This window comes from Pungitius pungitius, chromosome 12 (assembly GCF_949316345.1).
Source record: "Pungitius pungitius chromosome 12, fPunPun2.1, whole genome shotgun sequence".
NCBI classification, from domain to species: Eukaryota; Metazoa; Chordata; class Actinopteri; order Perciformes; family Gasterosteidae; genus Pungitius; species Pungitius pungitius.
Window position 1 is genome coordinate 2308763 of NC_084911.1, and position 11871 is coordinate 2320633.

At 44.3% G+C, this 11871-nt stretch overlaps 1 protein-coding gene across 1 annotated transcript in view; it reads right to left on the reverse strand.

Annotated features, from left to right (window-relative positions):
- The window catches only part of gpatch8 (G patch domain containing 8), a 25825-nt gene extending 14895 nt beyond the window's left edge, over positions 1-10930 (reverse strand). Inside the window, 3 exon segments of the mRNA XM_037475793.2 lie at positions 420-492; positions 6869-6946; positions 10814-10930. Coding sequence (XP_037331690.2) covers positions 420-492; positions 6869-6946; positions 10814-10858 — 196 coding nt within the window. The 5' untranslated portion in view covers positions 10859-10930.
- Positions 10931-11871: the final 941 nt, after the last annotated feature.

The window sequence follows — 11871 nt, forward strand, 5'->3', positions numbered from 1 at the left end:
GATGGCAGAATAAACGACCCGCGAGTCAAAAGAGGAACAGCGTTTGGCTCCCGTGAAGCTGCTCAGAGGACGTCTGTTTGAAGGTACGCGACCATCCAAGCCCATAACGGCTAAAACAACTCCAGGTTATTGTAACTGTATACAATTAAATTGTAGTGTTGAACTTCATTCAGAATTGCCAGTAATAATCCAGTGATAATCCTTTACAAGGCTTTGGGATCATTCTCCTCCCTCTTCCACGTTCGAGGGAACAACAGCATGAGAGCGACGTAAATCAAATTTACCCAGCAACAGACAAAAAAAATACATATATATGAGAGAGATAATAAATAAGCTAAAAAACAACCTGGATATGTGAGGGAGAAAGACAACCACAGCAGCACTCATGAACGTAGGTGTACAGAAGAGGGATTCCTTACCCTGCATGCTTTTGCCGAGACCTTGCCCCAACTTCCAGCCATGTTTCTGAAGCAGCCGGTGTCCGATGTTATCCTAGCAGAGAGAGCAGAGGAGAAAAAAACCAAAAATATTCCAATAATAAGAGGAGCATTTCCCCGTTTGGGTAGAACCAACAAACACAAAAACAAAATAAAAACACTCAAAATCACACTGTCATCATCAGCACAACCACCACCACCATCATCATTGATCATCATCCACATCACCTACAGCGTGTAATATCAGTGTCTTCCAGCACAAGGGGTGGTAAGGAGGGGTGGGGGGGGCGGTAAAGGGTGGGAGACTGAGAAGAGGGAAGGCTTTCCACTATGATCCATACATGAGGCTATGTGTAGCCTGTAGTCTACAGGACAACTCCCTACACTAGGTCAGAAATGGGGCATTTCTATTGATTTGGTGATGATTAAAAAATAACAAATCAAAGTCACATCCGCTAAGTTGAGAAGTTAAGAGGATGGTAGGAAGGAGGGGACAATATATGTATCTCACACGCATACATATATATGTGTATATAGACCACTACAGAGCAAGGTCTTTGCACATGTAGAAAAGTGACAGAAACAAGGTATGGAAATCTTGCATCAACAAAACGAGGACCAGAAACTCCAAGCTGGCTGTGATTACGTAATAATGACAAAAAGGGGGGGGGGGGGGGGGCGGGGGCACCATGAGACATATGCAGTTATCAGAGATAATATAGCGAGAGGAAGAGACAGGAGTGGAGCTAGTGGGCCTTGGATTACCATTACAAGGCCCAGGGTGAGAGGACGTGTGGGTGTGCGCGGGTGAAGGAGACGTCGTGTGCATGCAGCCCCGTTCCGTGTGACAGACAGCTGTTGTGCACGTTTTTTGGACACTTGAAGCCTCTCTGGTCGGTTATCAATGGCCTTGGTCCCAGCCACGTGCACACGTTTTATTCAACGCTCCCGTAAATATAATAGTACTCATTTTATAATCATAAACCTCTGGGAAAATAAATATATATATATATATATATTTTTTGGCCAACATGAGGTGAGATAATGTGTACATGTGGACGAGATCGGGGCAACCGACGATTCGTCAGTGAGGCGGCGTGCGAGAACGTGGACAACAGGAAACGTCTGGGGCTAAATGTACACGTCTGAGACCGTTATATCACTAGTGTGGCTCAGCGAGAAAAAGGAAAACATTAAGTGAAATGCAAGACCGTCCCACCACTACACACTACAGTACATCCTCAAGCACAAATAAACAGGAAACAGTGATTTTCTTAATAAGCAGTGAGGGGTTGGAAAGGGGGTGGGAGGGGGGGGGGGGGTTGTTGTGATTATAACTATTCCAAGTGATTATAACTATTCCAAGTTTGTCTAACATTCACCAGAGTACTGCATTCTACCAAAATAAACAACCAAAGCATACAAACCAACAAAAGAAAATAAAAAAAATGAAGGATATTTATAATCACAAAGATTGACATCAACTTTCACGAACAGGAAGTGAAGGGGCCTGAACAAAACAGCATGCAGCTTTTTGTTAAAGACCTTTAACAAAAAGGATCGTCGGTGTTAGTAGCGCGCTGTGAATGGCTCACATACAGAAGGGTGGGGGGGCGGGGGGGGGGGGTACGAAACTCCCAACTTGTGTTAGTTTTGGGTGGATCAGGCACAGAGAGGAAGGTGACGGCTCAACGGGGCTCGATTAGTTCTCTTTGACAAGAGAGGAGGTCAGGACAGGTGTGTATGGGGGCAGGGGGGGGGGGGCTGGGTGTGTATGGGTTAGTGCATGTAAAGGGAGTGGTGGTCGCGCACACAGCGCACACTGCGTCTCCGCCCACAAGGCCTTATTTAGGGCACATTTGTTGTTGTTGTTGATTTTTTTTTGGTTCTGACCAACTGATGCCTTCCTTTGGCCCATTTAACTGATGAAAGAAAAGAAAAAAAAAAAAAAACTTCTGATTACCATCACGATGACCGGAATAAATCATCCAAAACATCTGGCTGATGCCTTCCTCCCGAGATAGAGAACAGCTTCACTTCCTGTTGGGGTTTAGTCTCTTTCCCCCCCCCCCCCCACATCCATTTCATGGATGCGCGAGCTTTTCTTAACCTGATTTACTGTCACATCCCTTCCGCTGTGGGCAGAGATAAGAAAGGAATCTGGTGGGCCTCTCCGCATTAACTCTTAGTTGGGACGTTAAGAGGCACATCTGTGTCGTGCTACCGCTGCTACACGCCACGCGGCCGACTGGGGGCGTTTCCTCCTGAAAGACGCCGCAGTGAAGCAGCATCCATATAGATGGGAGGGATTAGCTGATCTAGGATTCTTGGACAAAGGAGGAAAATAAAAAAAAATATTTAAAAGCCTGTGAAATACTTCTGTTCGCTGATTTGCTGGGTTCAGCCCTGGGGCTGTGTACTGGAAAAAAAACAAAAAAAACATAAGCCCTACCTTAAACTAATCAGGTTTTCTCCTCCATTATTATTTTTTCATCCCGGGGGAAGATTAAAGAAATATAAAAAGGAAAAACAAGCAGGGCCGGGCCGGTTGAGGCATCAGTCGCGAACTGCTGACACTAATAAAGAGATCAGTGGAGAACAGGCCGGGTGGAGGCTGGAAGGCGGAGATGAGGCGCAGACTGCCTGTCGAACCCACAGATGAGTGCACCAAAAGAAGAGACAGACAGACGGACGGACGGACGGATGAAAGCAACGACGGCGAGTCCAACAGCAGTGCAAGTGGAGTGAAGGCATTTCCATACGAACCTGGCTTTAAAATACTGGGCTGTCAAAAAAACAGTCACACGTGACACAACGTAAGAAACCGGCCAAACGCTTTTTCAGCTGCAGTCCTGCTTTAGCTTCTCTGAGTACTTAAAAATGCAAAAATCTCTCTCTCTGCGTTTAAACAGACATGATACTGTATACAAACAGAAAAAAAAGGTAGGCATATCAATAAATCCACCAACTGACTGTTAATACAAGAGAAAAGAAAAATAGAAAATGTTATCCAAACAAACGAGATCTACGAGAAGGGATGTTTTTTCTTTTTTTTTTTTAAAGTTTGCATTGTGCTGCAATGAGCACAGTGCATGACAAAAAGGAAGATGGGTAAAAGGGAAGTGATATGCAGGGGACCCCACCCAGAAGCCTCAGAGTATGTAGTGTATGTGACCAGTACGTTTGCTTTGGTGTGTCCTGGTAAAACGGGCGTATTAAATCAAAAAGGGACTTAAGGAAACCAGATGACATATTTCGTGTAATCTTCTTTGGGTGATCGCAGATCTGAGCTTTTAAAAAGGTTTAGAAAGGACAACAGCGTCAAACCCTCCCAGGGTCCCTTTTGCTAAGACCCCCGAAAGTGCGCTGCTGCAGCGGGTTTAACCCCTCGTTTAACCCCCCCCCCCCCCCCCCCCCGCCCGCAGCTCCCGTGTGTTGGCGGCCCTGCGCATTCCTCTAGTCGGCCTCTTCTCATGCAGGTGCAACTAAACGGAAACGACCGTCTCAGGGCATGGAGGACCAAACAGGATGCTACTCCCCGGCATGTGGAGATGGGAGTGCGGATGCGTCAGAATGCACGTGAGGGGATTAAAAAGAGTCATCAACTAGGCGATGGGGAGCAAATGACAGAAGTCTAATTAATAAAATAAAGAATACTTACCTCAATTCTGAAGGCCACAAATCAACAAGCGGACATTTATCAAAGTCAATCAAAAGCTTGAAGGGGTCTCCCACGACTCTAAACTTGGAGCATTCCCACTGACTTTGAAGCGAGATGGTCATGCAAATGGTTCATTGTATAGTTTTTTTTCCCCCCATTCTTACTGGACTGGAGTGCTTGAAGACTTGAAAAATGACCTTGAACCCCCCCGCCCCCCTCCCTTCCTGCTGTTCACTGGGTTAACACTTGGGTGAGGAAGAAATAAAAAGGAAAAGAAGGGTTTGACATTTTCTCCTTTGCACATATTAGCTGTCTAGACAGGTCATATAATGGCTGGCTATGATGCAAAAGGCTGCACACCTTATTAAAATATATATGCAAACAAAGGCTGTGCTACCTTCCTGTGGCCTGTGTACCGATGTGTCTCAGATTTCTGGTGTCTATGTGTGGTTTCTGTGGCTCTGAGGCCGCCCGCTGCATATCGCTCATTGACAAGGGGGGGGGGGGGGGGGGGGGGTTAGAGGGGAGCAGAGGACGTGGGAGGGATGAGTCCGAGAGGAAAATATTGTAGTCGTGATTAGGACAGACTGAAATATAAAAAGTACGGAATGCTACCAAGTTAACACATGCAATGCAAAAACAAGGTTAGAGAGAAAGAGCAAAAGGCCAAAAAGGGTAAAAGACAAGAGAGAGAAAGATGATCCCAATAAAGTACCACAGACCTCTAGCTGCCTAAAGATCACACACAATGAGTGGCAGGGGGGAGGGGCTCCGAGGAGCCGGGCCGAACAGATCACGGTGCGTGACGTGGTCGAGCTACGTTGTTTGTGACCAAATGCTCTTAAAAAAATTGAAAAATAAATAAAATAAATCATCTTCAGGGCCAACAGTCGTAGTCGGTGGCAAACTTTCGTGGTTACTTGCCTGAGGAGGGAAAAAGTCTGCCACCTCCCTTCGCTGGCCATGTCCTTTCCAAAAAGAATGGTGTGTGTGTTTTTTTAATTATTTTTCTCAAGAGACAAATCGGCGTGTTGTTTTGGTTTCGTCTATTTCACGGATTTGTAAAGAGCTGTGTGATGCTGCAGCGCGGCCCTCAGCGCTCCTCCACAAATAATAGCGCAGGAGCAAGAGAGCCAATGAAGCCAAGTGAGCAGGCCACCTCGCTCCACCTTTCTCCACCTCGCTCCACCTCTCTCCACCCACACACAGCGGGAATGTTTGTGTGCCCCTGACAAAAGGATGTGATGCAGCAAACTCACCCAGGAGTTTTAAATGTTTCTCACTGGAATGCACATGTTCAGGCTACAAATATATAAAGTGCAAAGCATTTATGTTCTGTGACACTCATCTGTTGGATTCAGCTATTTACAACTGGAATATAATTATATATGTTAAAATTAAGGTTTAGAATACATGTACAATTTAATCCAAGATACCAATTGTTTGAATAGAGCTGTGCTTCATATTTTAATCATCATCGATCTTCGACCGATTAAGGAAACAATTTGCAGTCAGTTTGTTAAATAAATGTTCAACGTGTCTGTTTGAGATTACACAGATACACCGTCATTCTGAATCATACTAACACATCCATAACGTTGAGGAGAGGTGACCCGAGAGGTTCCCGGGTCGGTAAGAGGAGTTTGGGCCTGGTCACAGTGCTTCAGAGACAGAGTGGGGGGGTGTGGGGGGGGCAAGAGTGGGAAAGACAGACAGAAGTGAGCTTCCTGCGCCATTATCTTTGTGCCTCTTCAGCGAAAAAATGCAGTCCCAGTTGCACAAGCACCATGCCAGCACAGAATGACAGAGGGTACTGTACACCGAATCACTGTGTAGTAGGGAGCGAGAGAGAGAGAGAGAGAGAGAGAGAGAGAGAGAGAGAGTGTTGGAGAAGCGTTACAAGGACCCTAAAGATAGGAGTAAGAAAGCAGAGCGTGCAAATACAAACCGGGTCATTGCTGCTTAGCTAATAGGGGCCAATTCGCTGCAGGAGAGAAATGTCGAACACCCCAAGTTGTGTACAATAAGATAACTGTCCTATAGACACAAACACTAACACATGAATTCTAAAAGCTACATTGACACACTCGTTCAAACACAAATGAAGCCATTCACACCATCTTATGTGCTCTCTGTTGTTTGCTAAATGGAGTGGAATAAGCACCCCCCCATCCCCCCCACTTTAGGTTAACAGGGGAAACTCATCAGGCTGCTTTTAAATCCAAATGTTCCCGGGGACACAAGTTTATTCTTGTCTAAAAGGGTATATTTACAATAACACCCCATCCATTTTTAATAGATACATCAGCCAAGACAAATGTATCAAAACTGCAGGGATCTTTCATAATAACCTCATATTTATTTCTTGACAAAACTGCCGTAAAAGGACGGTGCTTTATCCACTCCACGCTTTCAGAGTCCTCTCATCTCGTACGGCTAAGATGACTAATGAAAGACTGATCAAATGTTTATCTGTTATCGGTACATAATAACAGGAGGAGCTAGCATATACATGAGCATTTTTACTGTCACACGGGAAATGGAGGAGGCAGAGGACACGGGAAGTGTGGGGCATAGGACGGGGGGGCTTAAGGGCATCAATGGACGAGTGATTCTACAAGGTTAGGTGGCAATTGTGTTCAAGAAAACACAGGATGCATCTAGACAGACTGCATAGAGTATAACACGGTGTGGTTCTTATTCCTCCCTGGACCAATCATCCACTCTCACAGCTGGTCCGATGGTGCGGGATGATGGATGTGAGCCTTACCGATTCGATGGGCTTGTCCAAGGACGCCTGCTCCAGCTCCAACTGGCCCTCTTCATAGTGGTCAAAGTGATTCCCACCCTGAGGGACACACATTGTAAAGAATCTTTCAGACACATGTTGTCTTTCCGAAGAGGGAAAAGGATGAGCCGGCGGCTGCACAACATATTGATACTATATCACTGTCGCGAGATATCGTCTTGGATTATGGCACGATGTTGTTTCTTCCTGGTTGTAAAGATATATTTATATATTTCAATAGTTGAACAGACTGTCTTTATTTTTCTGTTGCATCATATGTATTCAAGTTACTAAGAATTATCTATAAACAGGTCATTGTGTAAATATTCAATGAAGGCTCCAATTGTCACCCCAACAAAGTCATTACATCATCTATGTTGAGGTACCAGGGCAGAAATATCAGGATGTTTAACCAGCAGATTGTGACAGACAGAAAGACACTGTATTTAATAACAAAATAATCTGTAATTTAAAGAGAAATTCTAGATACTCTCTATGGTTGTGATGATTTTTTTGCTCATCATTTAATATGAATAAAATAACCAATATAAAGATATCTGTAAAATAGTATTTTACTCGAGAAGGAAAGCAACAAATTACATTAACTTACTGTCTACTGTAAATACATCATTATTACTATTACCAGAAATCCCAATAAAGCACAACAAAGATCCAGGCACCGGTGGAAAGAAGTAAACACAGCAGGAATAAACAATAGGAAACATGTGACTGTTAGTCCCATCGTCCAGTTAATAGTATATGAAACAGCCTTTGAGCATTAGTTTATTGCATTTGATTTAAAATGTTCTTGACAGTGTTAGCTTTGCTGCCTCTTTTCTTCCCTGGCAAACGTATTCCAGGAGCGACGGCAGTGAAGGACGACTTCCCCCTCGGGCTATTTGTTGTCTCAATTTGAAGCCTAGCTTCACTCATACACATTTATTTTTAAGTCCATGCCCTGGGTGGCATAGAAACTGAGTAACGGGGCCTGCGACACCAACCAAAAGCAGCGCGCTCGTCCAGCGGTTTCTGCTGTGGACGGAACGGCTTCCTCTCTTAAGCGGCGGAGGAGAGACGAAGGTCATGTTTGTGAGTGGTTTTCTGCAGACTAACGCTAGCATAAGACGGAAAGATTTTCACTGAAAGAAACATCATTTTCCTCACTCCAAAAATAGTCTGCGCTGTATTATTTACTAGATGCTTGCAGCTACCAGGACACGTCTATCGGGAGAGACAGAACGGGCACAGCGGGAGGTCAGCTTGCATCGCTGTGGACTAAATGTTGTACGTACAGCTGCAGCACAGTGCACTGCTCTCTAGGGGAATCTGGTTTTCCAGAGATAAGCAAATAGTCACATCGGCCCAGAAAGAGGTGATCTGATGCCACTGGCAGTTGTTAATTCAGACGAGACCCACTCATCAGCCTAAGTGAAGCCGGGGATTATTACGAGGGGAAAAGAAGAGGCTTTGTATGAACAAATCAATGACTCCCTGCCCTTCCCCGGCCATCTCTCCTCCTGCTGACTCCCTGCTCAGACGATGTAATGTGCCATAAGCACAGCCCCCTCCATGTCTACCACAATGACGTATTATTTTCATTGCTGCCTCCTCATTTGACCCTGGTACACAAACAACTCAGCGATGCTGCATAGAAAGGACAGAGCTGTCCTCTTATGAACATTACAAGAGCAAGCGAGAAGTGGCCACACACTTAAACGGATGCTCCATACAGCCTCGAATTAGGAGGTGAGAGAGCTACATGGGCTCATAAATAGCCCGTTGCATTTCTGCAACTGAGGATTAGAAGAATGCAAAAGCTCCAACGGCAACGGTGTAAATCGACAGAGCCGGCAAAGCCGTCGGACCGGTCGGGCCGTGGGGCACTAGGTGTACCGCCTGTGGGTGTTTCCTCCGCCGCGTTGCTTGGCAGCAGGCTTTAGTGCACGCGGTGAGAGAGAAACTTTCTGAATACAGAGCATATGAATGCCTTCACAGCAGATCTCTCTCACACACAGGGCGCCACTGTGCCAGAGCCGGAGCTGCCTTCAACACACTCATTCAGACCGCACAGCAATTCACCTCAGTGACCGAAAAACAGCAGAACTCTGAGCTCCCGTCGTTTAGAAGGGAAAAAACACACCGGCAACGTCACAAGCAATTACACGTGCTTTGACTTGTAATGGGTGTCATGGCGTGTCTGGTAATTCACCTGTGCATTTTGACGGGAAATAAGTGCCAAAATAAAAAGTTAAAGCGATTCTAGCCACATTCACTAGGATAGAAAAAACCTCAAAAAAAGCTTTCAAGTCAAACCAGAGCATCACTGGCTTCTTCAAAAAAAAAAAAGAGCACAAGTGAATATCATGCTCTTCTTCTGACCCTCAACTTCACCAATTACACAAGAATAGAATTTCTTTACATACCCCCATAAGAAAATTCCACTAGCTCACACCGGTCAGCCAACTATCCTGTAGCTACCGCAACATTAAAAGCACACATTATGTTTATATAACACCAAGACAACTTTTTCCAATTGGACAATGTGTTGTGGGAAGAAAATGTCCTGATAATCCAAAAACTCTTGACTGAGGCGTTTTAAAAAAATCACCCAAATGACCACATTGCACTGTGCTTGCATTAATAAGGTAAAGGACTGCGACACATCTCATCTTCCTGAGGAAAAAACAGCATGTGCAGCAGAACGACACCTGCACACAGAGATGTTCCCCTTCGGCTGCCAGATGGTGGATTACACTGAAATAATTGTTAAAAAAAATTGGCAGCTTTAAAAAATAATTCTGGGCACAAAGCATGACCGATGCTGGGTAAAGCAAGGAGGGTTATGAGGACATCTCAATTTGGAGGAAAATACCCGAAGAGTAACAGACTCCGCATTGGGTGAAATAAACCCAAGCCCGAAACACAACAAAACGTGCATCTCATTTTAGTGTAAACGGTGATGTTGTGTTTGGCTTTTCCCCGGGTGTGGTCAAGAGATAACAGGCAGTGAAAAACAAACTGCTCGACATTTGGAACAACGTGGAACAACGTCTCAGCAACAACAACAAATACCGACATCCCGGTGCAGCTGGGACGGATTTTATTTACCCAAATAAAAAGGTCAACATCACACAACAAGATCCCCTAGTCAAAACCCCCTTTGTTTCCAGTGAAGAGCTTATTTAACTGGCATTATAGAAACAAAAACAAAAAAATGAGCTAAAAAGAAAAACAGTCTGGCAACGTTAGCAATCGTTGAAATAATGTAGTTATTGGGAGGCCGTTTGTTTAGGAAAATTCAACAAATTAGTGGCAAAGGATGTGTTAAATTAATCCACATTCATTAGGAATGTCTCCCACTTAATAGATAAAAGTGTAGTTGCGTCATTAACTTACTTGACTAACACAAAGCTGACCGTAACCAGGATAATTAAACCGAGCTAACTAGCTCGTGTCGTTGTGTTCCAGCTATTTGTCAAAATGATACAGCCATTTCTTGCTAGTGCTATTAATGTGCGCACCAGTTAGCTGCGTGCTAACGTTAGCTAGTTAGCTGCCCATAGTTAGCATATGTCGATAAACAACCAGACTACCCAAGGTCACTAACAAGCTAGTTGGACTTCAATATCGCGTTTTTCCTGCTGCGTAGCATGCATCGGGTTGCGGCTCGTATGCCAGGGCAGGAACCAAATATAGCGCACAGCCAAACACCGAGACGTACGGGAAGTTAAATGCAAAAGAGCCGCAGTGCACTGGCGTTAGCTTAGCTAGCTTGCAGCGCTAGCAAGTGTCACCTAACCCCGAAACGCACCGGTGCAGTTTGAAGTAACACGAAGCCGCCCGGGACGTTTTATTCCGCGTTAATACGCGTGCTAAAACACCGACAACAATACGTGCAAAAACCGCCGGTCGCCTTAGGTGCGTTACCTTGAAATCACGCTCTTCGTTAAACCTAGAAAATCTGTCGGCCATTTTCTGAACAGAGCAGCAGCTTCTCTATCGCTCCGTCTGTGTCCGACTGAGGAGCGCTGAGCCGATGATGATGAGGAGGAGGAGGAGGAGGAGGAGGAGGAGGATGGTGTGCACCTCACAGAACCGATGCGGTCACTGTAGAGTCCGAAGGGTCAACAATTCTAGGTTTTTTTTTTAGATCTTTGTTCTTCCACTGAAGATTTTGCTCACATTTTGTACACGTTTATTATCACAACATATGCTTTCACATGTTGTTCTTTACGAAAACAAGATATGGTCGTAATACATATATCATAATACATAATACATTAAAGGTAGTGAAGAAGGACTAGTGGGAATGTCTTTTGCATTGCACTTGTTTACACTTAAACATGTTGGTCATATCCTTCTTCAGATGAAGGGATATTAATATCAGAGTTAAGATCAACAATTGCAACAACAACAAACCCCCTAACCCTAACCCTAAATCATCACAGTACAATTATCATTAGGCCACAAATGATGACAGCTACATGTCAATAAAGACCAAAATAAGGTATGGCCTTGTATTAGGAGGGCGTGGCACCATCTTGTGGTAAATCGGTGCAAGTACAGATGATCACATTTGTATGGGCCTAATTTTATTTACAGCAGTGACTCTTTAGGGTCGTTAAGCAAAACTAGAATAAACAATGAAGGCACGTTGAATTGCATTGGATGTGTTTTTGCATTGGACAGAAACACATTTAAAAAGTATAAAAACGTTAATTAAAATGATAAATTTAGGACGGGATTAAAATGGGTAGTTTGTAATGTGTCACAGGACTTGAAGCGTTAAAAACTTCACTTCAGTTTTCATACCTCTTATTGGGAGGCGCTTACAGGAAGTTCGGAAAATTAAACTTCAAACTAAAAGCACAAAAGTAATTAAAAAACTAAATAAAAAACTAAAGTAGCATCAAAAGAACACGAATGTGAGCAATTCACAATAAAGATGAAAAAAAAAGTCACAAATATATTATCCATTACAGCAT